Source organism: Ictidomys tridecemlineatus, chromosome 14 (assembly GCF_052094955.1).
Source record: "Ictidomys tridecemlineatus isolate mIctTri1 chromosome 14, mIctTri1.hap1, whole genome shotgun sequence".
Classification (NCBI taxonomy): Eukaryota; Metazoa; Chordata; class Mammalia; order Rodentia; family Sciuridae; genus Ictidomys; species Ictidomys tridecemlineatus.
The window spans coordinates 52,123,598-52,143,410 of NC_135490.1; the positions used below are offsets into that span (position 1 = coordinate 52,123,598).

Genomic DNA, 19,813 nt, shown 5'->3' on the forward strand with positions numbered 1-19,813 from the left:
CACCAAAAAAGTAAAATACTACTCATGACAGGCTCTATGTATTGATAAATAAGTGCCCTGTACATGAAAATAATTTGTGTTCCAGTCCTGCCACTTTCTGGCTATACGACAGCAGGCAAATAACTAAAATTCACTCCCTGTGGTTTTACGCCACTGTAAGGTGATGATGATATTATTCACCTTGCAGGGATCTCGTGAAAGTTAAATTAGACACATAAAAATGGCCTGGCACAAGCCAACCATGGAATAGGCAAAAGACACTAAAAGACATGCCATCTGCCTTACAAAACTTCTCCCTTCCCTCAAGGTAAGTTGAACAGAATCCAAAGCAACAGATAGCTGCCATATTTTTCACTGGGCTGTCAGTTCCCCTTAGGCACAGAATATTTCTGATTCATCTCTGCATGCTAGTACCCAGCAGATTGAAAACATAATGAACGTTATTCAATGGGGAAAATGAGAATTCTTTGGGTCTGAGGATGTTAATATTATACCAGACCCAGTGAAAGAAAATTCCAATTTTCAGTTTGGCCAAATAGGTAAGTGTTTACTACAAGCTTCTATGTGGTTCAAAGCAAATAAGCTATTCTGAATTCTAATAATTACATTCTCTAAAATATAAAAAACTCAATTGCCCTAAAGCTCTCAATTTTAGTCTTGAAAAACCAATTCTTTCCTAAACAATGGAGTGGGTAACCACAGAAACTTGTGGAATCTCTTTTCCTAGAAAACACGAAGAACAGGAAAGAAGCCAGTCAGTCTGGAAATGGCTTCAAAATCTGCCGATAAGCAAGAAGTTGGGCTGAGTTAGATGCCCCTTGAAGGGTTCCTCCAGACCTATGCCACTAAGAAAAATAATTCTAATAATTCTGTCATTTATGTCCAAGAAAATAAAATAAATCTAACATCTCCCAATACAGTCATTTGAAATTATTTTATTTGGATCTAGTGATGCTTTTACAAACCCATTTTCTTCTTAAATTATAGTAAACTGTACTAAGCTCTTAATTTGAATATGAGCTCTTCTTAATAATACAGAATAGAAATTGCACTTAACACAGTAAACAAAATTATTTATTCATTTCTCTTTTTCAGTCTATTTCATGACCTTAAATCTACTCATCCCCAAAGCCTTATAAGAAATACTATTTCCCCCAAAATACATCACTCTATTTTTTCCATTTACAGATGTCCAAGGCATTCATTACCCAAATCACATTGCGCAGGTGATTAGTATATGATATCTTCTATTTTCATCTGATTCATAAGTAACAGTTTATTTCTCCCCAGCTGAACTGTAAGCTCAAAAGCCCAAGTTTTGGAGCCCTCATGTTTAAACTGAATTCAAGGTAAGTACTTATTCATCATTAAGTTCTTATTGGCTCACAGGTTGAGTTTAAGCAAAAGGAAAATGTAAAAGCAATACTATTTAACTCTGCACACTGAGCACCTGTATGAAGTTTTGGCAAAGCAGACACTCCACAAAGTCAAAAATAAAGCTTCTCAGACTACTATATATTGGCACTTGCCACTTAGCTGCAACTAACATAGTTGAAGGTTAAGACACACAAGGGACCCAGAGTTAAAGATGCAATTGGTTTAGCTGCTACCCTATAAAGAATGAGCAGCTATCAAGGACGGTCCATTCACATACAGATGGCAGCTACTATAGAAAAGCAGAAAGCACAGCACCTTCCCCAGAAAACAGGGCTATGCATGTTCCGATTTTACATGGAATCCATTATTCATTCTGTCAGACTAAGTCAGTTAAATGGCAACAAACAGAAAGGAAAGAGTGTTAGAAAATTACAGTGTAATAACATGACTGTAAAACTTGTATTTTCTCACTGTTCATAATCCAAAGAACACATCTAGATCAGACCAATGGGCTCAAAAGCTCAATCTTAAGTGCATTCCACACACTCATAGAGAGAGGCAGACCCCTGGTCCTTTCTCCACATATTAAATGAAAACTTCTGGTCCCTACTATGTGTCAGGTACTGTCTAAGGCATTGGCACTTTATCAAACATGCAATTCTAGTAACATTATATAAAGTCTCAGCTTCATATTTTAGAGGGAAGACACCTCAGGCTTGGCCCAACCTCTTATTTGAGCAAGAAGAAACTCAAGGCACAGAGAGGATAACCTCGTTGGTTATTGTGGCTTTATGAGAACAAAGGCAGGAGTAGAAAACAAACTTTTTATCCATCCCTCCCCAGTAATAAAATTTACTTTTTCTACTAAGCAAGTATTTCTATATGCTTCCTACACACCAGACAGTATACAAGGTACCAGATACACAGGATTCTGACCCTGGTGCTGTCCTCAAAAGGCACAGTCTAACAACAAGGCAACAGACAGAAACAGCAAACCATATCTCTAATTGTTTAGGACTTCAATTTTTAAAAAAATTAATAATAAAGTTGTAATAGTTTGTTGTAGACTCTTAATAACCCCATGAAGATAAAATCTAGATCTTACTACTCCTGTCATATAGATTGAGAAACTGAAGTATGGAGTGAATAAGGGACTCTACTAAGGTCATCTCCAGTGGCAGCAAAATGCCTAGAAACCAAGTTTATTTACTCCAAGGTAAACATTCTTTTCACACTAGATGGAAAAAAAGCAGATGTTCTTTTTATGTTCAGTTCCTTTCTGACCAAGAGCACACATTTGCAAGACTGCATGCAGAACAACCTGTGGTTGTGAAAGCAAATTTAACTGGCTGTGAGGTGTCATCAGCTGAGGTTAGTTATTTGATGACTGAGTAATCACCCAACAAGACATTGTAAGTAGCATTCTTAAAGTGCCCTTTATATATACAAAGAATAGATGGAAACGGTCCTATTTTTCGGGGAATTAATATGTAGAAAATGGGTATATAAATATTTCAACAAAAAGTGACAAAATTAAATAAACTACAAAAGTAGAATAATCACAAACAATTGCAAATTTAACAAACTAAATGTTTTGCAGAACTTCTAAGAAGACCTGCCAAGAAACTGATAATTCAAGAGTTAAATAGAAAAGAGAACCCTGTATAGGAGATGACACATGCCAGTCTTCTGATTATTGAAATACAGGCTCTTACTAAAAAATGTTTACCACACTTAAGTAAAATATCAACTTCCTAATTCCTTCATTTCACTTTCCACCATTAGTCAAAATAATTATACAAATATTCCATTTCCCTTCTTCTAGGAAAGTTATTAATTTTGTAATCTTCTCTATTCAAAAGAAATGAATTTCCATCAGTGTGACTTTAGCTAAAAGGGTAAAACTGTGTGATCTCATCGCCCTTTTATTCTTCTATCCTCTTTTAGTTGCAACCTAAATGAAATTAATGATCATTTTTCTCTGGTGCACAGTAAAATTTATGTACACATTCAAGAAGAGCAATTTTAACATTAACTTTAATTGTTACTTAATATCATATTTTATTCATACTACTAAACATCATCATGGTCTCATAAAAAGATACAACTATTTTAAACTTAAGCACACTGTAGAATTATTAACAAATTAGACAAAGTTAAAAAAAACAAATACTAGTAATTTTCAGTTAATGACAGGAAAAATTACTTTAAGAATGAGCTAAAGGGGCTGGTGTCATGGCTTGGTGGTAGAGCAGTTGCCTACAATGCGTAAGACACTGAGTTCAATCCTCAGCACCACCTAAAAATAAATAAATAAAGGTATTGTGTCCATCTTCAACTAAAAATATTTAAAAAAAATAACAGGCTATAAAGTAAAAATTATAATCATGCTACCAAAGTAGTAATATTTATTTTAAAAATACAACTCAGGGGAGAAAAAAAATCTCTTAGTATTCCTGCATTTACTCAGGGGATTCAAACTTAGAGCCAGTTACCTTTCTTTGAAATATTTGGTGAATTTTACAGGCTGATAAGTAGCAATTTCCAGAACCACCACAGCAGGTTTCACTAGAATTACCACAAGCATATCAAAAAATTATTTCATCATATCTTTTATTTCTTAAAACTTAATTTCATCACAAGAAGACATATTTTAATAAATACCAGTTTAAAATCTAAATTTGAAGCAAAAGCATAGTAACTTGTTTAGGGAAGAGAGAAGCTGGGCTTGAATTCATGTTTAGGTCCTTAAGACAATGACTTGTATGTCAAATTGGATTCTAAAAGTTTAAGGGAGTAATTAAACATGCAGCGACAGTGACATCTAGTGTTAACAGCTGCAAGCCAACTACACTACTATTAAATCCTCACATGCTGAAGAACTATCCAAAGCTTCTCTTTAATAACAAACAGAACTTCTGCATTATATTAAAAAATAATAATAATAATAACCAAAATGGTTCCATAGATTTCCTTCCAGACATTAAAAAGCCTTACTGAAAAAAAACAGAGTAAATTAAAGACCAAAAAGTAAATGCATTATTTATTTCACACAGTCAACATCTCCAACTTTCTCCCTTCGTTTAGGAGAGTAATGAATGCACAGGTAGTCTGGAAGGTGTTCTGATAAGAGTTTCACAATCTTTTAAACTTTCGCCTATATGATTAAAGATACTGCACAGATAGTAAATACTCGATAACACATCAGGAAAAAAGAATGTAGGACATTTCAGGAATACTTGAAGAAGACACAAAGAAAAAAGAATAGTTACTGCAGTGAGAAACAAGTCTATATTTCAGCCCTGGCTTCCTTGCTTTATATTTGTTGATTTGAAAGGTCAACGTTGTAATCAGTTGATATTTTTGCCCAAGGATTTAGAATTTGGCAGCACAGGTTAATTCATTATACCATTTTTATAGTTTTATGCTACAGATGAATCTGTAATAGTAAGCAAAATTTCGACAATTATTTTTCGCCAGGACAATTTTGTGTAAAAAGAAAAGTTAGCATTAGATGAAGCTTACTTACCTATTTGTTTTGGAAAGTTCATCCTTTCCCCTTTTAACTCCAAAAATTCTTGTGATCAAGGAACTAAAGAGAAGAGTGGATGAATTTCTCACCTATTATAAAAATAAACACAACATGGGTCAAGGAATATTTATAGCATGAAATCAACATGTATAATGGTCAACTAGGTATTCCAATCATTATACCATTGGCTAGTGTAGGACTAAAGAAAACATGGTTTGTTTTCACAAAATGAGACAACTTAAAAAAAAAAAAACTTAATAGGAATTGACTCAATGAACTCTTAAATTAAGCCCTAACTCCAAACACAATATAGTTTTTTCCTATTCTAATATTATCAATTGATTTCATTTTGTCCTTGAATTGAATCATCAAACAGTACTTTAAGAAAAAAAAACTATTTTTCATATCCTTCCTGACAACGATTATTCTAGACCTCAACTCTTTTCACTTATTTTTCTGTACTTACCTACCTGTGAGAAAATACTTGTAAGACTTAATTTCAAAGAATCCATGTAATAAATAGTCAAGAAAATACTTAATATTCCAAATGCCATTAACTTCACAATGCCAATAATATAGCCAAGGGATATTAACCCTAAAATTATATGATAGAACTGATTAATAAAAACAAGAGGCAAGAATAATGTTAATAAACTTGGATCATTTCTCCAAGACACTACAGAGTATGTTTTCCAAGCCAATGCATCAAGATACTTTGGAATTTCACGACAATGTCTTGAATATTCTAGCATTATTGGTCTTCCTCAATCACCTTGCCAAATCAGAGTAGAGAGGTTTAAGTATGTACTTGCCTTCCTTATGGTGTGCAAGGCAATATACCAGCACCACAGAGAATACCTAGAAATAGAAGACACACAATTGCTGCCATCATAGAGCTTATTTTCTAATTAGGTAAGTGATCATATGGTATGTTAAGTAGCAATATAATCAGAAAAGTCATTAAAAGTAATAATGCAGGCTGGAGCCATAGCTCAGTGGTAGAGCTCTTGCCTCACACATGTGAGGCACTGGGTTTGATCCTCAGCACCACACAAAAATAAATTAATAAACAAAGATTTTTTTTAAAAGTAATAACTTGAGATTTAGAAAACCACTTCCTGAAACCATTGCATAAGGGTCACAAACTCAAACGCCCAGTAGAAGCAGGGAGCAACAGAGGCAGCAGTGGACTGTGTCTAATGTAGTCCCTGCTCAGCTTCAGCTGACTAGCTGCCATGAAGGAATGCAAGCCTAATGTTGCCAGATCTTCTGCTTTTTTAACAGAAGCCAGAAACATGATTTTTATGTGAAATCTCACTATTTTGAAATGTTGGCAACAAATTAAAGAAAAGGGGTGGTGGAAAAATGACCATAGAGTCCAAATAAAATTCATACCAAAATTGCAATGAAACCCTAATCTTGGACAGATCTACTTAGGTCCATTCAATAGTCAGCAAACATTAATGGAGTCCCTACTACATGCCCTGCCTAATATGCCCAAACTGTAACAAATAGATCCATCCTGTCAATATCAGTATCACCTCTGCCTAGCACAGGTCTTGATTATCTTACCCAGTCTCAGAAGGCTTGGTAAGGACATTTAGGACACCATTACTTCCCTCAAATCATAACAATGATAAAACACAAAAAGAAAGGTTAAAAGTAGGGCTCAGTGATAGAGTGCTTGCCCAGCACCACAAGTAATAACAAAAAAATAAACAAAACACAACAGAAACACAATTCCATTTTGCCCTAAACCAAACTCTCTGACAAAGGCTGCCAGATGCACTAAAGTTAAACATCTGGAGATGTTGAGAATACACACTTTAAACAAAACCATAGGGGCCTGTTTCACAAAGTGAACAGGCACAAAACAGAAATAAAATTCTTTTTTTTTAATCAATAGACTGAGGGCAGGAGACAGATAATGCATTTTAGTAATATTAATATGGACAAATGGAGCCGGGTGCAGTGACACATGCCTGTAATCCCAGAAAGGCAGGGGGACCACAAGTTCAAAGCCAGCCTCAGCAACTTACTGAGGCCTGAGCAGCTTAGTAAGACCCTGTCTCTAAATTAAAAAAAAAAAAAAAAGATGAACCAATGGGTATCAATACTATCAGCTTGATCCATCCTGCATAGGCTGAATGTTTGTGCCTCCTTCCCCAAATACATATGTAGAAATCCTAACCTTCAAAGTGATGGCTTTGGGAGGTGGGGTACTTAGGATATGATTAGGTTATGAAATCTTTACCCTTATAAATGGGATATTAAATGCTCATATTAAAGAGACGAGAGAGAGAGAGAGAGAGAGAGAGAGAGAGAGAGAGAGAGAGAGAGAGAGAGAGATCCATTGCCCCTTTTAACCTTTTACAAGATAAGGCACCTTCTATGAACCAAAAAGCAGGCCCTCATGAGACACTGAATCTGCTGGCACATCGATCTTGGATTTCCCAGCCTCCAGAACTATGAGAAATAAATTTTTGCTGCTTATAAGTCACCCATTCTGTGGCATTTTGTTATACCAGCTCAAACAGACCAAGAAATCCATTATAAAATTCCTCCATTTAGTAGCCAATTATGATCAATACCTATTCTGATACATATAGCAAAACGGTGATACTCTATCAGAACTTCTGCATTAATTACTTAACATTCCCAGAAAAAAATTTAAAAACTTTCCCTAATCATCTATTTGGTTACCCTGTTCACTCAATACAGAATTATTTGCATGTATTAACCAATTTTCCATTCAGGGCAGAGCAAACCTCCAAAAGTAATCAATTGATGATACTTGGTTTTAATATTTTAAAAATGACTTTCCCTTCTTTGAGATACAATACACATACTGTAAAATTCACCATTTTGAAGTATACAAGTCAGTGGTTTTTACTATATTTCTAAAGTGGGAGACTATCACCACTAAATCAACAATATTTTCACAGCCCCAAAATGAAACCCTGCACACATTAGTCATCATTTTCCCTCCACCCATAGGAGGAAAGCACTGATCTATTTCTGTCTCTAAATATTTGCCTATTCCAGACATTTCATATACATAGGATCATGAAACAGATGGCCTTTTATGTAAGCCTTCTTTCACTCAGCACAATATCCTCAAGATTCACCCATATTCTAACATTTTTTGATATGTTCTTCCTTTTTATGGTAATATCCCATAATAGAGATATATCACATTTTTTAAATCTGTTCAGCATTTGATGGGACATTTGGCTTGTTTCCCATTTTTTGGCTATTATGGATAATGCTACTGAAAACATCTGTGCACAAATTTTTGTATCAACATGTTTTCATTTCTCTTAGGTATACATCCAGAAGTAGTATGGTAAATTATTACAGTAACTCTGCTTGTAGGAACTGCCAAAATGGTGGTACCATTTTATATTCTGATTAGCAATATATTAGGGCTTCAATTTCACCAATTCTGTGATTCTGCACATCTTCCTCAATACTTTTATTGTCCATCTTTTTAATCTTAGTGAGTTCAAAATGGTATCTCATTGTGGCTATGATTTGCATTTCCCTAATGATGCTAAACATCTTTTTATGTACTTATTGACCATCTGAATATCTTTTTGGGGGAAATATATTCAAATGAATTGTCCATTTTTTTAATTGGGTTGTCTTTTTATTATTATTGAGTTCTAAGAGTTTTCTGTATATTCTTAATTTTGATCAAGTCTAATTTACCTATGTTATTTTCTGTTGCTTGTACCTTAGGTGTTGTATCTAAGACACTGTTAACCCACTCCAAGGTACAAAAACTTACACAAGTTTTCTTCTAAAATTTTTATAGCTCTTACATTTAGATTTTTGATCCATTTTTAGTTCCTCAAACATGAAATTCATTCCCTTGCATTACAGCTATCTAATGGTACTAGTACTATTGGTTGAAAGAACTATTCTTTCTCCATTGATCTTTGAGCACTATTTTTTAAATTTTTTGTGGAGATTTATTTCTGGACAATCAATCCTATTCCATGATTTATATGTCTATCCTGATGTCAAATCCATAATCAAATTTACTACTGCTTAGTAGTAATTTTTGAAATTGGGGCCTATGAGCCCTTTGACTTTTTTTCAAGATTGTTTTGTCTAGTATGGGACCCTTGTATTTTTTTTAACATATATTAGGACCAAAATATTAATTTATGCCAAAAAAATATTCAGATGGAATTTTAACAGAAATTATGTTGAATCTGTAGATCAATTTGGGGAATATTATCATCTTAATGATAGAACATCTTCCAATAATGAACATGGGATATCTGGTCCTCTTGCATTTCTCTGAATAATGTTTTCAGATTTTCAGTGTGAAAGGTTGCACTTTTTCTGTTAAATTAATTTCCTTTAAAAAAATATTTTTATTAGTTATTGATGCGCCTTTATTTATTTGTTTATATGTGGTGCTGAGAATAGAACCAGTTTCTCACACATGCTGGGCAAGCACTCTACCACTGAGCCACAACCCCAGCCTCATCTTCTGTTAAATTTATTTCTAAAGTATTTTATTCTTCTTTATATTTTTATTAGTGCATTATAGTTATACATAATAGTGGTATTCTTTGTGACATGTACATACATGCATATATTGTAATTTACTCCATTTCATTCTCTAGATTTCCCCTTTCCCTCCCTTCCTCCTTTCCTGAATCCCCTTTCTCTACTGATCTTTCTTCTATTTATTTTATTACCTTTATTTATTTAATTTTTAATAGGTACATTATAATTATACATAAAACTGTGACTCATTGTGATATATGCATACAGCACATAGCATAATTTAGTCCATTTAGTCTTCCTCCACTCCACCCTGCCCCTCAATGACTTTCTTCTATTATACTATTCTCCCTTCTGTTTTCATCAGATTCCCTTTTATTATTCCTTATTTCTCTTCACTTCCACACAGGAGAGAAAAGATTTGACCCTCGTCTCCCTGAGTCTGGCTTATTCACTTAGCATGTTGTTCTCTAGTTCTATCCATTTATCAGCAAATGATATAATTTCATTCTTCTTGATGGCTGAGTAGAACTCCATTGTGTACTGCCAGTGTCTCGGCTGGCACTGAATCATGAGCCACTACACAGCTTTGTAGATTCAAATAGCAATTCTTTATTCCAGAACTCACACCGGCCTCCAGCTAACACATTCTGCTCCAATCTCCCGCCACCCCCAATCACCTACTCCACAGAGGCTTTTTCCAAATCCAATTTGAATCTCAATGGGAACACGCAGCAGGAACACCCTAATCCCAGCAGCAATAATCTTCAACCTCCAACTTCCCTAAAACCCCTATTGTCTTAAAGTGGGAATGCCTTAAACCCAAATTATCTTAAGCCCCGATACTTCCTCAAACCTGCAGGATACTTCCTCAAACCTGGATCCACCCTCGTTCACCTTGAGCAGGGTCGCCTTTCTCAAACACACATGCAAGGTCACAGCGGATTTCAAAGGAAGTCCATGTAACATGGGGTACGCTGGCAAGGATTTTGAATCGTCATTCCTACTTGGCAATGGCCCTCAGCAGTGTACATATGCCATACATTTTCTTCTCTTCTTTTATTCTTTTTTAAAAATTCTTTTTGAATTAATGTTTGAACTATTCATTGCTCAAGTAAAAATGATTTTGATACTTTTATCTTGTATTCAGCCACCTCATTGAACTTGTTTATTAGCTCTAATTTATGTGAGTGTGTTCCTTAGGATTTTCTACATAAAAGATCATGGCATCAGAAAATAAAAACAGTTACACCTTCCTTTATTACATCTTATTTTGGCCTGATTGCCCTAGTTAGGAGTTCTAATGTAATGCTGAACATAAGTGGCAAGAGTGTATACCCTTGACCTTTTACTGATCTTAAGGGAGAGCTTTCAGTTTTTCACCAGTAAGTATATGCTATGTTTTCCACTGCTGTTCTTGATCAGGTTGAGAAAATTCCATTCCTAGTTCATTGAGTGTTTTTAATCATGAAATGGAATTAGATTATTGTCAAATGCTTTTTCTACATCTGCTTAAACATCATTTAATTTTTGCCCTTTATTCATTACATGTTACATTAGCTGATTTCCTATGCTGATATGTATACTGTTTTAAAACTGTAGAAGTTAAAAAACAGACCACTAAATAGTTATTATAAAGGGTCAGTTGGTCCCATTATTTTTGAGACTGTGGCAAGGCAAAACATCATGGCAGGGAGCATGTAGTAGAGCACAACTGTTTACCTTATGGGAGTCAGAAAGCAAAAGAAAAGAGAGGAGGGGTGTAGGTCCCAAAAGGATTTTCGAGAGCACGCCTCCATGACCTAACTTCCTCCCACTAGGCCCCACCTCCCAAAGGTTCTATTACTTCCCAATAGTACCACAGGATGGTGATCAAGCCTTTCACACATGGGCCTCTGGGGAAATTCTTAGATCCAAACTATAGCAACAGTAATACAATAAAAGCAAATTCCTTTGGGGAAAAATGAATGAAGGAGTATGCAAGTTAAAAAAAGATTAAAGACAGAATTAGTGGTAAAGTTGAAAATGCAGACATTAGAACAACTGTCAAGTAATTCTACCTATAAACAATTCTTTTTATCAGGGAAAACCAGAATACTTCCTGCTCTCTACCTCTTTCTTCACTGAGTCTCCAACATATGGTTGGCAGGGACTTGGTAGTCAGCTGCAAAGTGACAACTGTTACCAAAGTATTTCTCTTCTATTCATTGAATAGATAATTTTTTTCTTTCTTTCTTGGCATAAGAAAGCTTCTATATATAGAATTGTATAAGAGAAGAATTTATTAGCTCTAATTTATTAGAAAATTAGGTTACACCAGGTTGTATGCGTGTGTACAAGCACATATGTACACTCATTTTTTAATTACATAACATATAAACTCCCTTAACAAATATTCAAAAAATATGAAAGGGGAGCCCACCCTGTGCAATTGCTATGTAGCATGATCACTGACACACCATACACCCCTAGTAGGCAGTCAAGGATAGGGTCAAGATACAACATTTTAATATTCTGTCCAGGGTATGTGATACAGGTTTAGAGCAGAAAGAGACATTTTTTGAAAAAAATTAAATGAGATTTGAGTTCTAAGCCATGTGACTTTGAAGAAATCCTACACCTATAATCCAGAAAAACCATGCCATATTTTCTGGGCTTCTAAGGAGAAGACCAGCAATACTTGAGTTCTTGGTAACTGTCTTCCAAAGCTGTAAGATACTTCTCCCATGAGAGGTCAAAAGTAAAGAAAGGGTTTCCACTAATCCATACAGCATCTATAAGTGAATTAGAAAAATGTACCTCTTCCTCTGAGTAAATGAAGCTCCATTCCAAGGCACATAGCATGATGAGTGGAGCACAGCTGGATTTCAAGACTACACAGCCCTAAGCCTGGAACCTTCATAGCAACTTCACAACTGCCAGAGGGCAGAGTCACTGGTGCCAACAAGACACAAAGTAACCGTGGCAGTGCTGCCAGGAAGATCTGAAAGTGTCTTTTTTGTATATTCCTCTGATATCCCCTGCATGCTGTGAATCAGAACTGACTTGAGAGAAGCAAGATAAAACTGTTCTAGATGAAAATATAACCTCAGGATGGGTCATAGGAGGACCCTAGTTGGGTTGCTTGGCAAGCTCTATTGGAAAGGCTGAGAGTTGCCTAGGGAAAGGCAATCAGGTGTCCAACAGTCACTAAACATAATAAAGAGAATCAGATTCTATTTTAAAAGAACAACTGCCCAGAAAACTCTAAGGATCTATGCATATGTATCTATAAGTCATTTTATGTAACTTAAATTTTGACTAAACTAACTTCATCTACAAAATGTACGTCAAACATAATCATTTCTTACCATCTTTACTAACATTTCTCTATTCTAGGCCATCATCACCTTTTGGCAGAAATATTATAATAGCTTCCTGATTGGTCTTCCTCCTTCCTTCTTGCCACCTTAGAATCAAGTCCCCATTTATCTAGATTAATAAAAAACCCATCATTCCCTGCTATAAAACCCCCTTGTGAAGAATTTTTCAATAGGCTTTTCAATAGCAGAAGGAATCACAGTTGCATTTCAAGTGTTTATGCCAACACTTGTTCAAGTTGGGTTAATGCCCCAAGGGGTAAACTCTGACCAACAAGAAACAAGCAATGGGACTCTTCTAAGAGGTGGTAGTTTCACGTAGTAGAAGATGTACCATGTGACAAGACAACCAGCTCAGTTTACTTGCAAGGTTAGGGCCTACTTGGTAGCATCTTTCCTCCTTTCTTGCCTTATTTATTGTTTTCTTTCATTCTTGCTGCTCTGGGTTTGTACCACTCAATAAAAACTTACCTCCAGTTGCTTTCTGAGGACACAGGGCCCAAGCCCTACAAATCAGCTAAAATGACCTTTTCTGCAATCCTATCACACACAAAACTGCTTTACCACACTTCAGATTCTGAAGTCAGACAGATAATAGTTGCACATTCTTAGACAAAGGTATTTCACGTCTCTTAGCCTTATTTTATTTATATATAAAATATGAAGTATAATAAAGTTTACTGAAATTAATCAATGTAATATAAATGATGCCAGGTACATTATTTATATTAGTATTTCCAGTGCTTAATATGTCATCTACTACACTGTAGGTATGCCTAATGCCTACAATGTTTACAATAGTACATTTTCTCTGTATTTAAAAAATTCCAACCAAGTAGCAAAGATTGAAAGACCTGTAAGGTCTCAATACAAATAGCCAGTAATCTTTAAAAACACATTAAATCTATACATGAATGCTCTCTGAAAAATGGCCCTTTACTGCAAATAATTCACTTTACCTGGGTTTTTGCCTCTCCAACTTATCACGAAAAACAATTAAGTCAAAAGTACAGATGTCGCCAGCTTTAGGCACAATATATTCCTGAGAGGATGCACACAAATCAAATTTCTGTAAATCAAACCATATTTCACAAGCACTAGGGGAAAAACATCCTTTAAAATGACTTCAACAAATAATGCTATAGTAAACTGTTACTGTAAAATGAAGGTTTCTTCATAGCCGGTGATTATGTTGACTTATAATTTCATTAGGTTTTCATAAGAAAGGAAATACAGCAATCAGCATATGGCAACATGAGCTCCCTCCCACCCCACATGAAGTCCCATGCTTGCTCAGGACTCTACAAGCAAGAAGATCATCACCAGAACTGAACACAGCCAATGCTATGCCTGGAGTCTGTGAAACTGTTGTTATAAAGTTAAAAAAATTTATGGCAACAGTATAGATTGTCACAGGTATGATGTTACTTTGCTGACAAAGCAAGAACAGCAAATAGAAACAAAATATTCCTATAAAACCAGTGTTCAAAAGGAAGATTCCAGTTAATAAAATTATCATAAGCATTTATATTATTACAAGCTTTTGTGGATATATATATGGATATTGATAGTATTCATGCATAAAACTCACAGGATAAAAAATATGCATCAGAATCATGATAACTCTGTGGTGGCTTAACAGGTAACTCATTTTAAAGGTTTCTCTTATGTTTTCCTTTATTTTAAAAAAATTTTCAGGCATATGCATTACTGTTTTGGGTCTCACAAATGGACTTCCACAAAGGAATCATTTGTTTCTGACACTTTTGGCTTTGGCAAAAAGTTGGGAAAATCACCACATTTCACACTGCTAAAGCCCTTTCACAGAAAATATTTCTTGTATTATCTGGATTAGACTTGAAGAAAACAATATTAATATTGTTGGCAATCAGTTTTACCATCTCTAATTTTCCTGATGATCAAGCCACATTCCTACATCTCTGATTACACTGATGGTATACGGGTATTGTTCTACTTCCTATAAATGTAAAAGGTAAACGCTGTGCCTTCAAGGGCAGTTATGCAATGCTCCTAGACACAATTCCAAAAGTCTGCATCTCTTACAAGAAGATGCCCAATTGTCTAGGCAAATGTTGGCAACCTTGAGGAGTGTTCCTCACACTGGGAGTCTGTGCCTTTGGCAGCCACTGCAACAGACTGAATCTCAATTAGAGGCTTATCATATTGGTACGGAATGGTTTGTGCAGCCTACTAATTGGAAAGCCTGCCTGTCTAGTAAATACTCCACTCTGTGGATTTTGTTTTGTTTGTGGGAGTTGTGGGTGGAGAGTTACAAAGGATTGAACTCAGGGGGACTTAACCACTTGAGCCACATCCCCAGCCCTACTTTGCATTTTATTTAGAGACAGGGTCTCACTGAGATGCTTATGCCTCACTGTTGCTGAGGCTGGCTTTGAACTCATAATCCTCCTGCCTCAGATCTCCGAAGCTGCTGGGATCACAGGCATGCGCCACCACACCCCACCACTCTGTGGGTTTAAGACCTAGGTTCTTTGCTCCTCCCCTCCCCTTTGCCAAGCATTTTTGTAAAGCCACATGTCAAGCGCCTATGAATCATAGGTTATTGTCCTTTACTCTAGAAGACACAATGACATAGGAGAAAAAAAATAAGGGTTTCTCCAAGGAATCATGAAAAAAGACACATGAAAGTTTCCTTTCTTAAATCTAAGAAGTACACTAGGTACTGCTCACAGTCTTTACAGAGTTCTAAGTCAAATGGTTTCTGGACAGTGTTATATTGAAAAAAAAGTGATTCAATATTTAGACTTCTATTTAATGTTTTGTGCTTGATTTTTCAACTTTTGATAGAATATATTGGTACCACTCACTCAACATATGATATACAGAATCTACAACATCCAAAAAGAGATACATTAAGATACTAAGAAAGAGTTGGTCTGCTTCTAGATCAATATTACTAATCAGTAGGGAAATGCAAAGCAAAATCATAAAGGGATACCACTTCACACCCATCAGGAAGAACAATCATTTTAAAAAATGAAAATCCTAAGTGAAGACTTAAACAAATTGGAACTCTTGTGCATTGCTGATATGAACGTAAAATGATACTGTCTCTATGGAAGAGTTTGATGGTTCCTCAAAAAGTTAAACATAGAATTACCCTATAATACACCCAAATTAACTGAAAGCAGGGACTCAGATAACTTGTATGCTAATGCTCACTGCTGAATTACCATAATAAGTAAAATGTGGAAACAATCTATCAACAGATGAGTAGATAAAGAAAATAAAGTACACACATACAATGAAATGTTATGCAGACTTAAAAAGGAATAAAATTCTGACACGTTACAACTTGGTTGAAACTTAAAGACATTATATTAAACGAAATAAGCCAAATATAAATTAATAAATATTGTTATGATTCCACTTATAAGAGATATTAGGTCAGGTAAATTCATAGAATCCAAAGGTATTACAGAGGTTACCGGGGATAAGAAAATACAGGAAGTCAAAACTTAATGAGTATAGATCTTTTGTTGGGGATGACAAAAAGGTTCTGAAAATGTGTAATGTGATGAATACTGTATACACTTATGCCAAGTTAAATGGTTAAAATGGCAAATTTAAAAAAAAAAGATAACTGACTTTAAACAAAAGTAATAACAACCTAGGGTAGGCTTACAACACACAAAAAAGTAAAATGTATAACAATAGCAGCATCAAGATAGGAAGAAGAAAAGGGAAGCAAAATATTAAGTTCTTATACTTTAAGTGGCACAGCAAAATATCACTCAAGGGTAGACTGTGATAAGTTAAAGTTATAGCTTACTGCACTAAAATAAAAGACTTAAGTCTAATAAACCAACAAAAGAGATAAAATGAAGCCATAAAACATCAAGAATCAAAATATAGTCTGATCCAAGAATTTATTCCCTAGAGAAATTCCTTGATAAAATGCAATATATATTTTTTTATCATCCAGTGAAAGGTTTATTAAAACTTAATCAGAGGTATAATTAAATCAATGAAAGTAAATGGCAAAAGCACTCACTGCCCAGACTGGTGAGGTAAAACCCAGAATTGCAGCCTTAGCTCCATCGGCAACATACGGAATGATATTTTCTCCTAGAGGTGTATCTCTAAACAAGGCTCTGAGGATATTCAAAGCATGAACCTAGGACAAGAAGTTCAAAATTAGCTGTGGGTTAATAACTATGGCGATTCTAAATCTGTATATAAAATTACAAGAAGAAAGTAATAATATGCAAGTGAAACAGTAGATTTAATAAAATAATAATTGATAAAAATAATTTTTAGACATTAGTAAGAACAATGTAATAAAAAAATTTGATCCAACGAACCTATAAGGAATCCTGAATCTAACAAACACATTCTTTTCAAGGAACATTTATTCTTTAAAATGGCCTCAAACAAGGAACATTTATTTTTTAAAATGGCCTCAAATATAGGATTTCATTTTTATAACATTAAAGTAAAAGGTAAAACTAAAGTGTTAGAAATTTGGATTTTGGTTACTGTCAGGGAAACAGTGCTGATTAGAAGAGAACATGAAGGGGCCTTGGTGTCCTAGAAAAGTTCTGCTTCTTTCTTGTTACACAAATGTAATCACTTTGTGAAGCTGTAATGACTTGCACACTGTATATTATAATTAAATCTAAAAATGCATATAAAATATGACAGGGACAGCATGAGAAAGGAAGAACATAAGCCAATCTCAATTATGAACCCAGTGAGAAGCATAAATGTATATCCTTTCTAAAGAAAATTTAATAATGTATAAAAACATGTCAAAGTTGAGTTCATTCTCAGTATGCAAATATATTATATTTAAAAATCAGCATAAGTGCTGGGAATGTAGTTCACTGGTACAGCAATTGCCTAGCGTGTACAAGGCCCTTCAATCCCCAGCATTGAAAACTACAACAAAAAGAATAACATGTAATTCATGATATTTGAAAATTCTAGGGAAAAACCAAACGTATTTATCTCAAATGATGCAGGAAAGCACTCAACAATTGTTTTTTTTTTAATCAGATAAAGGACAGATTAAAAATTTCAACAAATAACAACATAAAGATGCCTGCTATCTCTATTTCTAGCAAAATTGTGCTACAGGTTCCAGCAGCAAAATAAGATAAATACAAATTTTTAAAAGACTAAGCATTAGAAAGCTAACAAACTTAGGATTACCTACTAGGGATACAATTATCTATAAAGAAAATCCTAAGAATTTATAGATAATTCATTAGTTGTATTATAGCAGTTCAGGTAAGTTGCTAAACATAAGTACAACAATCACCAAAAAATCAATTTCATTCTCACAGAGAACAACACATAATATAAGATTTTGAAATATCATTTATAAGAAAAATATATAGAAATAAATCTCATAAAAGATTCATAAGACTTTTATGAGGAAAATATATGCATTCCTACCCACAGGTATGAGAATTTCTGTTGCTTACCAGCACCTTGGTATTATGAGATCTTTACAGTTTTTACTTTTCTGTATGAAATGGCTCGGACTCGGGGGCCAGAGGCTGCACGATGCTGCGGGGGAGTGGGCAGCGCGGGCGGGCCAGGGGTCGGCGGGACCTGGGGACTGGAGACCCGGCACTGGAGCGCAGCTTGGGCGGGCAGGGGGCTCCGGCGCAGGGGGAGGATGCGCGGGCGGAGGGGCTCTGCCACCGGCGCCAGGTTGGTGCGCGGAATGCCGGGAGCCGCGCCGGGGCGGGGGGAAGGGGTCCACGGGGCGGCGGGGGGGGGGAGGGGTCCGCGGGGCGGGGGGGGGAAAGGGGTCCGCGGGGCGGGGGGGGCGGGGGTCCGCGGCTCGGCGGGAGGAGCCCTAGGGCCGGGCGCGCTGGGAGGGAAGGTGCGGCGGCCTCAGGCGCGCCGGCCCGGGTCGGGGTTGGGTCCCGGAGGCCCCCTCCTACCTATGCCGGGCGCCACGTAGACGGAGTAGAGCAGCGAGGACGAGAGCGAGAAGAAGAAGAGCGCAGCGAGCAGCGAGCGGCGCGGCAGCCACAGCAGCCCCCCGGCGGGCGCACATGCTGCAGCCGGGCGGCCGCTCGAGGGCCGGGCCTGCTCCTGCCGCTCCCGTGCGCCGCTGCCTGGCCCTCAGCCGCCGTCTCCGGAGCCTTGCGGGCCGCCGCCGCCGCCGCCGCCGCCGCCACCGCCGCCGCTGCCGCCTCGCGGATCCCAGCCAACGGCCGCCGTGGGACGGGCCACATGAAGCTGGCGGGGCCGCGTGGCCCAGAGCAAGCGCAGCGACGGGGGCGGGGCGGGCGGTCGCACAGGGGCGGAGGGGCGGGGCCAGAGCCACCGGGCACCGTCGCAAAAGACCCGCGCGCTAGCCGCCCGACCCCAGTCGCCCCCGAGGCCGCACAGCGGCTTTAGGGAGCGTCACTAAGTGACGACAGCCCCTCTCCCCGCAGGGCCACCGCCCAGGCTTGCAGGGAGCGTCTCTCAAGAGCCAGCCGGCTTTGTGCTTGGGCTCCTCAAGAAGGGGGCCAAGGGGCCATCTGCAAAGTCTGACCGTCTGATAGCCCACTGCAGCAGAAGAACTGGGATTGTAATTCTTGGGGGGACTCGGCTTTCATTCATTCGTTTATTTATTCATTCAATCAATTCATTATTTATTTATTGGATGCCAGATGCAGTTGTTGGTGCTGAGAACAAAACAGATTAAATCTCTTGTCTTATTTAAACTTATATTCATGTGGAGGAGAATAAACGCAAGTCAATCAATAATTATCTGGTACTAATAACAGATATGAGCAAAATAAAACAGGAGGATGTGTTGGCAGCAGGCTACAGTAGACAAGGAAGGTCTCCCTAAGCAGCTGACATCAGCTGAGACCAAGGGTGAGAAAGAGCCAGCCACAAGTGAGGACAGAACAGTGCCACCAGGGGGAACAGCAGGGCAAAGGCCCTGAAGTGGAGAAAGCCCACCCTGGCCCCAGGTTGAACCCAAGGCCAGCAAGTAAAGTAGGAGACCTGTAGACAGGTGCACATCCCA

At 37.1% G+C, this 19,813-nt stretch overlaps 1 protein-coding gene across 6 annotated transcripts in view; it reads right to left on the reverse strand.

Annotated features, from left to right (window-relative positions):
* Positions 1-18,851, reverse strand: part of LOC144370411 (uncharacterized) — a 156,993-nt gene extending 138,142 nt beyond the window's left edge. For 5 of the 6 annotated variants that reach the window (XM_078031143.1, XM_078031144.1, XM_078031147.1 and 2 more), the window contains exons 1-3: positions 18,729-18,851; positions 16,826-16,948; positions 4,907-4,998 (exon numbers count right to left, since the gene is read on the reverse strand). In XM_078031143.1, the coding sequence (XP_077887269.1) occupies positions 4,907-4,928 (22 nt within the window). In that variant the 5' untranslated portion in view covers positions 4,929-4,998; positions 16,826-16,948; positions 18,729-18,851. The remainder of the gene's footprint in view (positions 1-4,906; positions 4,999-16,825; positions 16,949-18,728) is intronic. The other variant, XM_078031148.1, reaches the window with a different exon arrangement.
* Positions 18,852-19,813: the final 962 nt, after the last annotated feature.